The 16,329-nt window shown below is 40.3% G+C and overlaps 1 protein-coding gene across 2 annotated transcripts in view; it reads right to left on the bottom strand.

The window, feature by feature from the left end:
- Positions 1-362: 362 nt before the first annotated feature.
- The window catches only part of LOC126344374 (transcription factor Ken 1-like), a 197,187-nt gene continuing 181,220 nt past the window's right edge, over positions 363-16,329 (bottom strand). For both annotated transcript variants that reach the window (XM_050002016.1, XM_050002015.1), the window contains 2 exons: positions 13,073-13,792; positions 363-7,485 (listed from right to left, as the gene is read on the bottom strand). In XM_050002016.1, coding sequence (XP_049857973.1) covers positions 6,214-7,485; positions 13,073-13,792 — 1,992 coding nt within the window. In that variant the 3' untranslated portion in view covers positions 363-6,213. The remainder of the gene's footprint in view (positions 7,486-13,072; positions 13,793-16,329) is intronic.

Consider the following 16,329-nt stretch of genomic DNA (forward strand, 5'->3'; position numbering starts at 1 on the left):
TATTGGGCAGCCTCATATTTGATACTATGATGCCTATAATGACATTGAGAACAAATCACTTAGCTAGAAATCAATGGTTTAGGGTCCAAGGTGTATGACAGTAAATCAAAATGTAACTGTGGTTTGATAAAAGTGATGATATCTTCCGTTACAGACCACAGAGGAGAGAATAAAGAGAGTAGCATTTAAATGTAGTAAAATAATGTTTTAAATGTGTTGGATCGATCATGGACTAAGATAGCAACTGTAGGCAATAAAAATTTCACTGGAGCCGTAAGGAGCTATTTAATAACTTGAACAATGATAATTAGATGCCATGAGGTCTCACAAAGGAAACAAAAGTTACTGTAATTAAAAGCAGCTCAAAGTGCAACAGCTTCTGTTTTATTTTACATTCATCATCCTGTACATACAATATTTACAAAGAGAACATGTTCATGGAATTTATTTACAACCAAAAGTATAACACTAAGCATTAGATATACATTAAATAAATATTAATCACTGATTTAAGTTGTACTGTGAAACACAAAAATCTTTACTGCTTAAGTTGTCTTATTCAGAATAAAGTTCAAATTTTACTGTTTTTTTTATACTTACAAAAAATAGATCCATTTAATTTTTTATCTCAGTCATGAAACTGATTGCTGATATGGAACATTTCTCATTTGTAACATATTATAAAAATGTCTTATAAAAGACTGCTTTAATTGTTGTAATAAAAATAAATTTTGCCTTCTTTGTTTCTGTCATTATTTCAGGATGATGGAAACTTCATTAAAAGATAATTTCTGACATTACAACTATCATTTCAAATATGTATACAGTACTAATGCAATCAGATCATCATCACTAGCTTATTTCATGAACATTCAGAAGCGTATTTAAGTGCCAGCTCACCTCACAACACTTAACCCCTGATGGTGTTATATATAAAGTAAGCCAATGACAAAGCGAAATATCAAACAACAAAATTTTCATTGCATTCATTCTTTTAGTTCCAAGCAGGCCTACTCATTGTTTCCCTTAAAGCAGAAAAATGCATCCTCCTTGGTGACTGAATTATTTTTTCCAAGTTTATTAATTTCCAGAGGTTCACTGGATGTTCTGCATAATGCTAAGTGGTCAAGAATGAGAAAATTCTAAAAAATTCCACCACTATATTATGAAGGCAGGTGGGTACAAGAATAAAGAAAAAAATAGAGTGAACAGTGTGCAACAAGAAATATATCCACTTTCTCCATTTATTTAAACTTCCGTACACTTTGAAGCAAACAGTAAACACCAATTTGAAATACCTGCATCTTTTTCATTGTGATAACTATTGACCATATCTTCCATACATGATTCATGACAGATAGTATGGTAAGCTGTAATGTTTCAAAATAAAAGGTTGCTGAATGATGGAAAATTTGGTTTTGTTTATTAGGCACATGGGCAACTGCACTAATAAAGCAACATATGCTCACAAATAGAGTGGGACATGAAGAGACCAGCTAATACCACAGAAGTAGTAATGAAAAAATTATATAATTATTTGGAATTGTTTCATAATGAGTCCCCAATATTTTCTCAAACTACCACTGAGATCATGTAAGACTCCAAAAATTTCACAAAGAAAAAAAAAATTAGCATTGAAATTTGTATTAATGATAAGATCTCTCTCTCTCTCTCTCTCTCTCTCTCTCTCTCTGTCAGGGTCACAAATTCACACTTATGCTACCTACAGAACTAGCATTCTGTGATTCTGTGGTTGCTTCTGCTTATTAATGTAAGATTTCACTCACTCTATAGCCCTGAAGGCTTTCCTTCAAGATGGGATTTGCAGAACAAGGCATATGAATGAATCACTGAACAAATGAACAGAGACAATATTATTTTCCATCTTCATCAACCAATAATTGGCACCATTAATACAGCCCTTCCATATTTCAGAATATTTCTGCTTCCTGTTCTGTGACTTACTTGGGTAATAAAGGCAACCAGCAACAGCTTTCATTGCATTTGTACGCCCGTAGGAGAAACCACATAAAAGACCCGGACTTGCATTCTGCTTAAAATACTTCCTCTTAATGTCACAAGTTCAAGAATTCTTCATAACATTCATTATGGAGTCATCAAAGTACAGCATAATGAAACCACTGAAAGTAGTTCTTACATTACCTCTGCAGGTACAAAAACTGCGGCTCCTTGACTTTCAAAACATGTTGCATACTACTCATCACCTAATATAAGTTACAGGAAAGAATGTCAAAGAAAAGAAAAGACCATCAATTCTCAGTTTGTAAGATGAGTTGATCCTTAAAGATTTTGCAATTCACACTGTTGAAAAAGTGAGCAATAAAGGAAAAAAGAGATTGTTTATTTCTTCTGAGAGAGGAAGTGTATCCTGTGAATTACTGTAAGCATCTGGTTGTTTCAGTATTAGAGAATCTGTCAATGTACCAGCTAAAAATTTTCAGGGTATCTGTTCTAATTCACTGCTGCATAAGAAACAGCTTCAGTAAAATGTCACCTTATTCTCTGCATTAAGTTCAGAATGTTACATTATTAATAGCAATTTGTGCAGATAGTCCACTGTAAAAATATGTACATTTTACAATAATTTTATTAAAACTAAAATCTTTGGTGCAAATGAAATATACATTTGTAACATGATATGTTTTGCACCAGCCACATGATCAGGGTTGGTCCAAACATGTTTGTCAATATTGATGTCAACAGGTAAAAATGTTGTTGAATCAACTTAAATCTTTAATTATGAGAGAGCCTGAGACCCTACAGGTATCCAGATTTAAATAATAACAGTAATAATAATTTTGGAACATTGCCAATTCATTATTTCCTCATTAGATCAACTGCAAATAACAGAAGAGATCAGATTAGCCTTGCTGCACTGTGATGCATATGCAGTAGTAATGGAATCCAATCGGTGGGAGTTTTCTGTTCATTGATTCCACACTACCTAAAATAAGAACAAAGTGAAAGGAAAATCAACAAGTTCTCAATTATGAAAACTATTTCTCTAGAAACTGATCTCACTTTAAGTAAAACAGAATGTTTCCTCAGTTTTCAGACTCAAAGAAGGAAATTAATTTCTTTGAAAAGCAAAACAGCTTTCATTGCAAGGCTGAAATGAAGTTGCAAACTACCTGTTGACAATGACTCGCTACTACATTACTCCTAAGTGACATCATGTAAGTTTTATTTACAGCATTAACATTCAGGAAAAACTAAAAAAACAGAGATAGAAACAGAATGCTGCCACAAAAACACCAAGAAGCAGAAAGCTTGTAATATAATTATTGATGCTGAACCAAAAGAATACCTATGCATAAAAAGTCAGGTGTTTTGAAAAATTTATATTGCAGGGAGGCTGTGGGTGAACTTGAAACTGAAGCCAGTTTGACATTACATTAAGCTGCCTTCCATGTAATGTGATGGTGAATTATCACTTAACAGTAGCAAATAAAAATAGAGAGATGACATTGAATTTTTTGATTCACTAAAAATAAAAATTTGAATTTAAAAACCTGATTTTTTAAAGTTTGTTGCTTTATGGCAGCATTTATTTCTTTGTTTTGTATCAGAAGAAAAATTCACTTGCTTTTTTTTTTAAAAAAAAGAATACTTTGTCAATCAATAACACTCATTCACATTATCAGCATCTTTCAACAAACATTTTTCAATCATAAATTTCATCAGTAATAATTTATGACAGTTTTTGTTTCATTGACTACTTGAAGGCACTTTACCATTTCTGATTTAGGTAATTATTTTAACAGCGAGTCTAAAAATGTTCTTCTTAAAAATATTTTTTTATGGTAAAGGCCACTTATTTTGCACTCATTATTTCAAGAATACATTATAAATAGTTCATCACTTGTACCTTATTCACTAACCTTCACCAAGAAAAATTAGAACAATAAGAGAAACAGTACACTATTCTGAAGTATGAAATAATTTTTTTCATTTACAATTTCATAAATTAATGTTTGCTAAGACTATTTAAGAGTGAGAAAACCTGTCAAGTTTATCTTCTGGTAGAAATGGCAGTGATAGTTTAAGTGCAGATTCAGCTGAACACAATAGGTTGTCAAGAGAAAATGATGTACACAAGAGTGCTCTCATGTTACTATTACGTACACAGCTAAAAAGTATATGCTATTATTCACAGTACTGGCAAAAGGACAAAACTAAAGAAAGAAAAGAAATGAAAACTCAGTTTAAAACTAATTTTATAGATGAAACTTTAAAATCTGGCCATGTAAAAGTGTGGTAGCCATCATTTGCGATGTATCCTTGATCAGAACACTTTAAGTGTTATTAGTCCATTGGTGCTACAAAGCTAAATGAGTTACCTTTAGAGGCTAAGCTGCATGCAGTCTTTACCTTTATGTCACTATTCTCCTAAGAAAGCAAGTTTTCTAAAATAATCCCACAAGAAAAACATTAGAACATCTAACATAACAACATTTTCTTAACAATTTAACAAGATAATTCACTCTTTCGCTGAGTTCAAATCATGTTGTACTGTCTATTCACATGATATAAATTATTCATTGGGTGAAATATAAGTTCTTGTAGACTGAAAATGAGGTATAAATTATCAGTACGGGGTACTGAACACTATAAAATATTTTCTTTGAGTGTGACACTATGCACAATTCAAACAACATCTTCAATTGTTCTTTAGGGGCACTAGGGCACCAATTTATATTAATAATCGCATCCTGTGCTTTCTGAATTCAGTCCTATATGATACAGAATAAAATATTGGTTTCGGAAACTACTGAGGTAATCAACACAGCCATCATAGTAATACACTGCACTTATACATACATCTAATAGTATGGAACATTACATTTAGAATTAAGGCACTTCTCGATGAAAGAGTTCAGGGGTGAACTCTTTCATCATGAAGTATGCTGGGAGAAACTGAAGAATCACAAGGCACTTTTCATTTACTAAACAGGTACAAAACCATAAAGAATAAGTTATCATTTCAAGCAGTAGCTGCTGATCAGATTTTGAGTGTCATGTAACATGCATCACATTGTAAGATCTGAGGACCCAATCACGTGAGAAACAGCTGTTATTCAAATCCTTGAATTTCATATGCTATGCAACATTTGCTTATAGCCTATGTGTTATTGTAGTCCATAGTGACAAACAGAGAGGCAAAATGTTATTTTATTGTTGATTCTTCATGCATTATAAAGTTGACTATACAATATAAGGAACTACCTTGTTTTATATGTAGTTGTGTAGTTTCTCAACAACTTACAGTTTTCTGGCTTTAGCTATTGGCAACATGAACAAATAACACAAAGATTGTTGCTTTACTTTTCCAACCAATACTTTTCATGTGAGCCAAGTAATTTATGATGCACAATCAGTGCAAAAGCTAGGCTAATTTATCAAATGCATTTGTTTGGAGTCCTGCCATCTTTGGCATATCACTAATAGAACACTGAGAAAATCATACGGTTCTATGAATACAGTCCCGCTATCTCATGTGAATGTGTGCCTGAAAAGACTGCATTGGGATCCTGTATCCTAATGCTTTATTTTGTTCAGCCCAAAGCTAAAATGTTTTTGGTCCCATAGAAGAAAAATGCAAATAAATACTACAAATCAATATTTGTAAATCTGATAGAGTGAGTATTTCAAGAGACAAGCAGTTTTAGAAATTAAGGGGCTCCAAAGTCCTCCTGCCACTCTCCTACATGAATTTGATTTTAGGAAACTGGAGGCTCATACTCTTACTCCTTAATCTGTTCCTTAAATTTCTAATGCAGAATTTTGGTTAGCAAGTTGGTGCTAATTTATCATTTTTAAGAAAAAAAATAAATCACACACAATTAGCAGTTGTCTTGAAGACAGGCATCAATATTTTTAAATAAATGATTATAAGAACCATTGTCCATGTTTACTAATGTTTTTCTGTTTGTTTTCCCTTAATTCTCATGTTCCCTCTCATAAACTCACCAGAAAGTAATCTAAGTGACAAAAACATTTTTACAAAACTGCAGCTTCAACTGTGAAAGCAGTAATCTTCAGCGCAATGTGGTACATTCACAGGTAAGTATGAAAACAGTTGTAATTTGCTCCGCACTGCTTATTAATTTACCCTGTATCATATCACTCTGAACATAAGAAGCAGTAGCCCACCACAAATGGTGACTAGTGGAGCACAGGATGCGACACATCCTATCCGTGGAGGTTTTTGCTCAACAGCAAGTTATTGTGTGGTCCTGACAAGTGTCGTATGAGCTCTTGTAGTGTTTCAAATGACATCTGGCAGAAACAGCAACTGAAACGGCCTTCACCACCTTCGTTGATGACATTCCTATGCACAGAACACAAATGCTTGAGGAGGTGAGCCTTCTGCTTGAACATAGCAACACACAGACGACAAGCAAACGGCTTCTCTCCAGTGTGCACTCGCAAATGTGTCTTTAGGTTCCAGCTCATACCAAACTGCTTGCCACAGTACTGGCAGCGATACTCACGCACAGCGACCACTTTGTTGTTCGATGCAACCACAGGCTTGACATCGGCTGCTGCGGCAGATGCCGTGGTGCCTGACTCACTGTCTGCTGTAGCCCCAGTGCCAGCACCAGTACCACAGCCACCCCCAGCAGAGCGAGCTGCTGCTGCTGCCAGTGCAGACACAAAACCTGCGGTGCCACCTCCAGGTGTGCCACTCCCATCGTCTACTGCTGCTGTTGCCGCGGCGCCCGCACCTGCGGCTACCAGAGACCACGAGCTCCAGTGCGGGACCTCCCCACGTGGCACCAGATCCAGTGGCTGCTGCCCTCCACCAGGGGGTGGCGGCGGCTGTGGTGGTGGTGCTGCCTGCTGGTGGGTGTGGTGATGGTGGTGATGGTGCCGCTGCTGGTGGTGGTGGTGGTGATGTTGTTGCTGGTGGTGGTGATACTTGTCATCAGGCCCCGGAGATGAGCGATCGGGAGCAGCGACAGCTGTCGGGGGTGGAGCAGGTAGATAGGGTGGCGGTGGGGGTGGGTGTGCGGGCAGCAGGCGTGGGCTGGGGCTGCTGTGCAGGTGCCTGTGGTGCGGCACGTCATCCAGGTAGGATGGGCACAGTGGCACGAAGGGTGGGTTCTGCGCTGGCGAGTTGTGAAAACCTGGCCGGCGCTTGCGGTGAGGGGTCACCACATAGTTCTCAGGCGACGTGCGGATGAGTGGCGCATCATCGTCGGCTGCCACCCTGACATCTACATCCGGGTCACTATAGACGTCCCCAAACATCTGCTTCCGTTTGACACGCTGTGCCGCCACCAGCAGCTGCCTCTTGTAGTCCTGATGGTGCTGCGGCTGTTGGTGGTGGTGATGTTGGTGGTGGTGGTGCAGGATCGTGTGCTGGACTGTCTGCTGACGTATCTCACTTTCATTTAATCTGTCTCTGGAGTTCTCCTGTGGCTGGGCTGGGGCACTGCTCGGGCGTCTCTTGCACGGCATCTGCACAGGAAAGGAACTCCTTTATTTAGCTGTTAAGGTAATTTCTGGTAGAACTTGGGAGAAAAAGATAAGCTGTGCATAATATAATTATAATAAGAATAATAGTAGTAGTAACAACCTATTAGCCTACAAGATACTAGTATGACTAATCTAAAAACAAGTATAACAACAAGTCAAGTGTAAACTGGGAAGATATCAAATAGGATTCCAAAAAGGTTTGTCACCAATAGAACAGATGTGACAGTTATGTTTGTTACAAAAAACTCTGCTATCAATAACAATTTTCCTTTTTTTATTTACTGCATGACGTATTTCTGGAAATAATTTCCATTATCAAGTTTGGTTTTCATGTAGCCCAACAGTTTTAGAATGATGTTGGACTGTTCTGGTGCCTTTACTGTATTATAAATGTGTGCAGTTTTGGAGTTCTTATTGTAAATATTGACTTATATGGAAAAGAAAAATCCCCATCAGTACTTGGAAGGGCCATTGTTGTTTACTGCATAATGTCTGATGGCACATTGTAACACAATGTGTTACCAAACTGGTATGTCCAAAAACTATTCATCCCAAATGAGAGTCACATCACGAGAGACAATCGACTGTATGGAAATTTTCAGCAAAGTGGAGCAACAGCGTTCATTGCCTTGATAACCTTGTCATGAGTGCATGTGATGTTGAGTAAGGAGAAAACAATCAGCAGAGGCAGTGCAATCTCCTGACCACCTTGATCATCTGAACTTTTTCCCTGTGTAATTTACAAATGAAGGGTCATGTGTGCTCAAATAACCCTCACAGACTGCAAGAGCTACATCAGAACACTGAAAATGTTGTTGCTGCTACTCCTCAGGCAGAGCTGTTATGTGTGTGTCTCAGTCTGAAAATTGAGTGCAGCACTGAACCAATGTCAATGGTCATCATTTCCAACATTTTTTATGATGTTTATTAACAATGTTCAATCCATGTCAATTTTACTGTAGATAATTTCTTGGCCAGTTTTGTTTTGCCCAGAGGAGGACAATACATATCAATGTACATAGCTTTTAACAAGGCATAAAACATCATTGACCCTATTACATTACTTAACATACTGGCAGAAATAGAAGTTGATGTAAAACTAATAAGGGTTATTGAATAGCTGTGACACACGCAATCCTCCAAATGATATGTATTGGGGCAAAGGATACAAAATTTACATGGAATCAAAATCTTGGACTTTTTTGAACCTTTAGAGGATAAGACCAAAAAGAGTGGGGTGAAAATAAACAATCTAGTTTTTGTAGATAACATAGTCATAATGAAAGAATATTTTGAAACAGTAACAGAAGAAATTAATACGCTGAAAGAAGTAGCAGAGCCAACTGGCTTGAAAATATTTTCAAAAAAAACATAGATATACGGTAGTCAAATATCTAGGACCCTACAACCACGTTAAACACCAGACTTGTGACATTTAAGTGTTGGATAGCTTTAAATATTTGAATGAACAGATTACAGACCATTGGCCAGATAAAGAAACCTTGAAAATAAGTGCCAGACAAATGGAAATAGTTCTACAAGACACACAAAACAGTTTACAAAAGGTATTTTCCATAAATACTTGAATTAATCATTACAATTCTGTAATAAAAGCATTGTGTCTATACGCATTTGAGTGTTTTAACATATCTGACAGCTGTTTCAGGAAAATAAGGAAGAAAAGATGGAAAGATCTTTTGCAATGTAATCGGTTCAAATAGTTAAAAATAGGACTGACACAAAAAGTTAAAACAACAAAAGTATTCTTAAATAGAAAAATGCACAGACATGATGCACAAACAGTGACTTCAATTTTGTGAGCACATAAGCAGAATGAATGGTTGCAAATCGGCGAAATGTATTGTCAACATATTTTACTCAAAATCAAAAACAACTGCCAAAAACTACTTCTGACAGCTTTGTCCAAAATTCTTAAAAAAGGAATGTATTCAAGAGTAGCATCACATATTTATAAAAACCAAGTTACTAACAAAATATCAGTTCGGTTTTCAGAAAGACTTTTTAAGAGAAAATGCTATATATGCTTTCACTGGTCAAATACAAGGTGTGTTTTTTAGTAAGGTCCATTTGAACATAAGTACACAACAAAAGGTTATTTCAAAAAAGTAACTTCATTTTCAGAAAGTACATACTTCACTCTATTTTCTGACATAGTTGCCAAGTTTGTTCAAACATGTATCATACCTCTCAACCAATTTTAAAATACCCTCGTCATAAAAACTTGTCACTTGCTCCAATAACCAAGAGTTCACTGTCGTTTCCACGTCGTCATCATCATTGTAACAGCTGCCACTGAGTTGGAGGAACAGATCGCTCAGTGCAAGATCAGAACTGTAGCATGGGTGGTCTGAAACTTCCCAGCCAAAACTTTCCAATAAATCATGGGCCTGAACTGCAGGTGATGTCTTGCATTGTCATGGGGAATGACAATTCCCTTTGTCAGCATGCTGCGTATTTTGTTTTGAATCGCTCTGTGTAGCTTTCTTAGGGTTTGACAGTATGCTTCTGCATTGATAGTGGTTCCTTGTTGCATGAAGTCGACCAACAAAAAACCATGCCTATCCCTAAACACTGATGCCATGATTTTGTGCTGGGACAGAGTCTGTTTGGCCTTCACCTTTACAGGCAAGTGTGTGTCTCCATTCCATGCTCTGTTGCTTCGATTCAGGTGTGATATGAAAAACCCATGTTTTGTCTCCAGTTACGATCTGCCTCAAGAAGCTGTCACCTTCTATAGTGATAACGAGTCAAGAACTTCATCGCACACTCAAATCTTTGGTTTTTGTGGTCCTCTGTTAGGAGTTTCGAGACCCAACGGGAGCACAGAATCCTAAACTTTAGTTGTCCAGAAACAATATTGTAAAGCACTGATCTCAATATGTCAGGAAATTTGTTTGAAAGACCTGTCATTGTAAAGTGCCTGTTTTCATGAATCCTAGCTTCAACTGAAGCCACCAAATTGTCTTTAATCAAAGAACAGCCCGTCTCCTCACTTTTGGTCCGCGGAATTGGTTATTCCATGTTTGTTGTGGTTTGGGAGGTGTTTCCAGCTGTAATGTTAGGTGACTCACTCTGTATATGAGTGGCTTCACACTATTCAATAAAAGAATCATTCAAATGATCTATGTGACATGCAGCTAGCTAACTCTTGCCTTATCTCTGTATTGATTGGGATATTCCCTTTGGTGTTGTTATTGTGCAGAGAGGCCTGCACCAACTTACTGTTTTTCTGTTTCTTTCTTTCTTTCTTTTATTTCTCAGTATTCGAAAGAGAACGGTTCTTTTCACAAATCTGCATGGCTTTTTTGGAAGTCTATGAAATTACCTACATACTGTCTGCCTTATTTCCTACTTAATGGAGGATGGTCTTGAGGTTTTGTATTTGTTCAATATTGAATCTTGGTGTTGTGAAACCTCCTTGACATTACCCCAACTGATTGTCCAGCTGTCTCATAACGTATCATCCAAGGACCATGGTAAAGATTTTGTATGTGACTGCAAGGAGAGAAATATTGCAGTGTGACAATATTCTACCACACTTCGTGCAAGACTAAACCTAAGTGACCATTCATTTTATTATTAGCACAGGGTATTTGAGAAGTTAACAACAAAATGATACATGTGGTCTTTTTATTTTTGAGAGTTCCCTTCTTAGTCAGAGTTTTACAGGTAGTATGAGAGTTATGCCATCTTTTGGGATTACATTATTGTCTTATTTGGACCAAACACATTTTGCTTTGTTTAAATCATCTTCAGTGGTCAGTTTTATGACTTCTACATTGTTTCCATGTGTTCTCCTATACAAAGGCATCAGATTGTTATAAATTACACTCAGTTGCACTAGCCGCAATGTTTCCTCATTTGCCTGTTTTCATATATTCACATTCACCGCACGATTATGCTTAATTTACATGATCCAGTCACATTCAGGTGACCACACCCTATGTTTGACATCAATATGCAATAATCACTCACAGTTGACAGTAGGTGGCACCACCAGCAGTGAAAACTATGGAGGGAAAACAATGCAATCATTAAAGTAATGTGGAAACAGAATGATTTATCTGATGTTCAAAAGCACATATAATTGGCTTTTGGACCAAGGTTGGAAGCACTTCCAAAATGGCTAAGTTTTTAAACTATTCACCTATGGTTACAGTATACTATGCATGGCAAAATGGCAGTATCCAAAACCAGTGTTTAGGCAACTGCAGTGTATCATGGGACCATTAAGGTGAACACCGCTGCATACAGGCCTCTGCAGTAGCTGCCCAGTTCACGGATCTGTGCTGACCACTGTTCATCAGAGACAAAGCTGGAATTTGCATGTCAGTACACCAACTGGACATCCACTGAGTGGTGACAGCTGGCCTTTTCGGATGAATCATGTTTTATGCTCCACCAGGCAGATGGTCGATGGCAAGTGTGTTTGCTTTCAAATGTTTCATACATTGGAAAGCAAACACCCTACTTGTGTTACAGTCTGGGGAATGTTTTCAAGGCATTCTCTGAGTGATTTCACCATTGTGGAAGGCATTGTGGATCAACACAAGTAAGCACCTATACTTGGGGAAAATATCACCCACACATGTTTTTTATTTTTTCCTTGGCACAATGGTATCTACTAGTAGGGCATCGCTATCATGTCACGCAGCTCACAGTGTACGTGCATGTTTCAAAGAGCACCAGCATGAGTTTACCGCCCTCCAATGGCCACCAAACTCTCTGGGTTTAAATGCAATTGAGAATTTGTGGGACAGCTGGCCACAGCACTGATATCCCAGTCAGTGCTTTCCAGAACTCATTGACTCTCTCCCTGCATGTCTCACAGTGGTCCTTGCCTAAAATGGCAGTTACTCGGGCTTTTGACAGATAGTCACATTAATGTGACTGGACAGCATATTTTGAACGTGTGGAAAACAAGTACGAAGAAATTAATAGATATCAATGTCATCATTATAAATATTTCAAAATGACTCAGTATCCACATTTCGAGCAGTGTTTTTGGGAGAGTTCCCTTGATTTGGAAACTAATGCAGCATTTAGAAACTACGTCTCTGCAGTACTAGTTCATTACATTTAACAGCAGACAGACAGACGCTACTGGCACAACTGTTGTTGGTTAACATTATTTGTATGGTACTTCTTTACATATATCTGTGTGCGTGTGCGTTTGTGTGTGTGTGTGTGTGTGTGTGTGTGTGTGTGTGTGTGTGTGTGTGTGTGTTTTTCTGTATATCCTCACTTTTTGTTTCCTGGTTTCTGTAGCTCATCTCACTGAGATCTTCAGTTGCCATGCGAAGTAATCCTGGAAAATGATGAGCTTTTTATTTGTGGAAATACTGGAGACTGTCGATGGTGTAATTTGGTTGCGTTCCCCTAAGTTGTTTGAACATTCAGTAACGCTGGAAAAATTCAGGTAACACAGAGCAGGGACTTATACAAAGACACGTTGTACCAACTGTGGCAGTAGATGAAATGTGGAAAGAGATGGGAATAAAAGAAACTAGCGAAATAATGCAATATTACGGTCGGCGCCGCAGCTAACCTCTGGCACGCCGTCCCTGCTGTCCGTTTCGTCAGCCCCACGGCTGTCGCCCTCGCCTTCGCCCTCGCCGGGCTCTCTGTCCGCGTCTGGAGCCGATTCGGAGGACCTGGAGTTGCGCAGTGGGCTGCGCGAATGTGCGCGCTCAGCGTCGGCCAGAGACAGGTTGACGGGGTTGAGCGAGCTGCGGCGCCGCTGCGGGATGCCGCCCGCCGGTGGTGTCGGCGCCGCGCCGCCCCCGGCTACGCCGTACCCCTCGCGACTCTCGTCCTCGCTGTCGGTGCGCCCGCCGCTGCCCGCCTGCGCCGCCGAGTCCTCGCCCTCTCCCTCGGCATCGGCGTCTTCGGCGTTGGCATCCTCCTCCGCGTCCGTGTCCGAGTGCAGCTCCTGCTTTATGGCTACCTGCGCAGCGCCGGGGAGCTGCGGCCCGCTCTCGGTAGCAGGGAGGAGTGGAGGCGGCGGCGGCGCCGCTGCCGCCTCCGCCGCGACGGCCGCCGTCGCCACCCCCGCGTCGCTGTCGGGACTTCCCTGGGGGGAGTCAGCGACCGCAGGTGCGGCCGCAGGGGCAGGACTCGAGCCCGACGTCCGCCTCCGAGTAGCGGAGGAGCAGCCGGCTTCCTCAATTCTGGCGCCATCTTCTTCCGCCTTTTTCTCTTCGTGGACGAAGTCCGATTTTATTTCGAGTAAAGTAATTAGTTCCTGAAGGCTGGCAATGTCACCCGCCTGAAACAGAGACAATATCGAGGTATAGAATGAGTCGGGTCTGGGCGTAAACACACTTCATTAAAAAAAAAAAATAATAAGGTCGACGAACTATGAAGGAATTATCTAGATGGGACGGAAGCAGATAGGTGTCAGGTACATGTACAGGCAAACAAATGTTTATAATTTCAGAAAACAGGAATTATTTATTCAGGGGGAAGAGCTACGCAAATTGAGAAAGTCAGTAAGCGTAGGTCCACTCCTGGCCCTTACACAAGCAGATACTCGTCCTGGCATCAGTGATAGAGTTGCTGTATGTCCTTCTGTGGAAGATCGTGCCAAATTCTGTCCAACTGGCGCGTTACATCGTCAAAATCCCGAGCTAATTGAAACGCCCTACCCATAATGCTCCAAACGTTCTCAATTGGGGGGGGGGGGGGGGGGGGGAGAGAGATTCGGCGACCTTGCTGGTCTAGCTAGGACTCGGCAAGCTTGAAGACAAGCAGTAGAAACTCTGGCCGTGTGCAGTCTAGAATTATCTTACTGAAATGTAAGCCCAGGATGGCTTGTCTTCAAGGGCAACAAAACGGGACGTAGAATATAGTCTGTGTTGTAAAGGTGCTGCAGATGAGAACCAAAGGGGTCCTGCGATAAAAAAGAAAATGGCACTCCAGATCATCAATCCTGGTTGGCGGGCAGTACGGCGGTCGAGAGTCAGGTAGGCTTCCCACAGCTGTCAGTGGCGGTCTCCAGAAACGACTTCTCTTGCCGTCGGGCCCCAGTTCCTAGCGCGACTCATCACTCAAATCAATATGATTACAGGCTGCAGACGTGTCCAGAGACGCTCCCGACTGTTGTGGGGTACCAGCTTGACTGTAGTTCGCCATACGGCTCGGAAACCAGGAATGGTGGTCTGGGGTGCCATTTCATTTCATAGCAGAACGTATTTGATTGTCATCCGCGGAACCCTTACAGCACAACGGTACGTCGAGATATTCTACGGCCCGTTTTGCTGGCCTTCATGACAAGCCTTCCCGGGCACACCTTTCAGAAAGGTAATACCCGCCCGCACATGGCGAGAGTTCCTACTTTTTATTACTTGTCTTCGTGTTTGCCAAATCCTACCTTTGCCAGCATGGTAGTCGGATCTCTCCCCAATTGACAACGATTGTAGCGTTATGGACGGAGCCCTCCAATCAGCTCGGGATTTTGACGAACTAAGGCGCCAATTGGACGGAATTTGGCACAATATCACTCAGCAGGATATCCAATACTGCATCAATCAATACTACGCCGAATAATTGCTTGTATAAGTCGAAACAAGGCCCCGGGAGTAGACAACATTCCATTATAACTACTGACAGCCTTGGGACAGCCAGGCCTAACAAAACTCTACTATCTAGTGAGCAAGGCGAAATACAGGGTGGTCCACTGATAGCAACCGGGCCAAATATCTCACGAAATAAGTGTCAAAACAGAAAACTATAAAGAACGAAACTCGTCTAGATTGAAGGGAGAAACCAGATGGCGCTATGATTGGCCCGCTAGATGGCGCTGCGTTTCTTTAAATAGGAACCCCCATTTTTATAACATATTCGTGCAGTACGTAAAGAAATATGAATGTTTTAGTTGGACCACTTTTTCGCTTTGTGATAGATGGCGCTGTAATAGTCACAAACGTATAAGTACGTGGTATCACGTAACATACCGCCAGTACGCACGGTATTTGCTTCGTGATACATTACCAGTGTTAAAATGATCCGTTTACCAATTGCGGAAAAGGTCGTTATCGTGTTGATGTATGGCTATTGTGATCAAAATGCCCTACGGGCGTGTGCTATGTATACTGCTCGGTATCCTGGTCGACATCATCCAAGTGTCCGGACCGTTCGCCGGATAGTTAAGTTATTTAAGGAAACAGGAAGTGTTCAGCCACATGTGGAACGTCAACCACGACCTGCAACAAATGATGATGCCCAAGTAGGTGTTTTAGGTGCTGTCGCGGCTAATCCGCACACCATTAGCAGACAAACGGCGCGTGAATCGGAAATCTCAAAAACGTCGGTGTTGAGAATGGTACATCAACATCGGTTGCACCCGTACCATATTTCTACGCACCACGAATTGCATGGCGACGACTTTGAACGTCACGTACAGTTCTGCTACTGGGCACAAGAGAAATTACGGGACAATGACAGAGCTTTTTCATTCGTTCTATTTAGCGACGAAGCGTCATTCACCAACAGGGGTAACATAAACCGGCATAATATGCACTATTGAGCAACGGAAAATCCACGATGACTGCGACAAGTGGAACATCAGCGACCTTGGCGGGTTAATGTATGGTGCGGCATTATGGGAGGAAGAATAATTGGCCCCCATTTTATCGATGGCAATCTAAATGGTGCAATGTATGCAGATTTCCTACGTAATGTTCTACCGATGTTACTACAAGATGTTTCACTGCATGACAGAGTGGCAATGTACTTCCAACATGATGGATGTCCGGCACATAGCTCGCGTGCGATTGAAGTGTTATTGAATTGCATATTTCGTGA

The sequence above is a fragment of the Schistocerca gregaria genome, chromosome 1 (genome assembly GCF_023897955.1).
Source record: "Schistocerca gregaria isolate iqSchGreg1 chromosome 1, iqSchGreg1.2, whole genome shotgun sequence".
NCBI classification, from domain to species: Eukaryota; Metazoa; Arthropoda; class Insecta; order Orthoptera; family Acrididae; genus Schistocerca; species Schistocerca gregaria.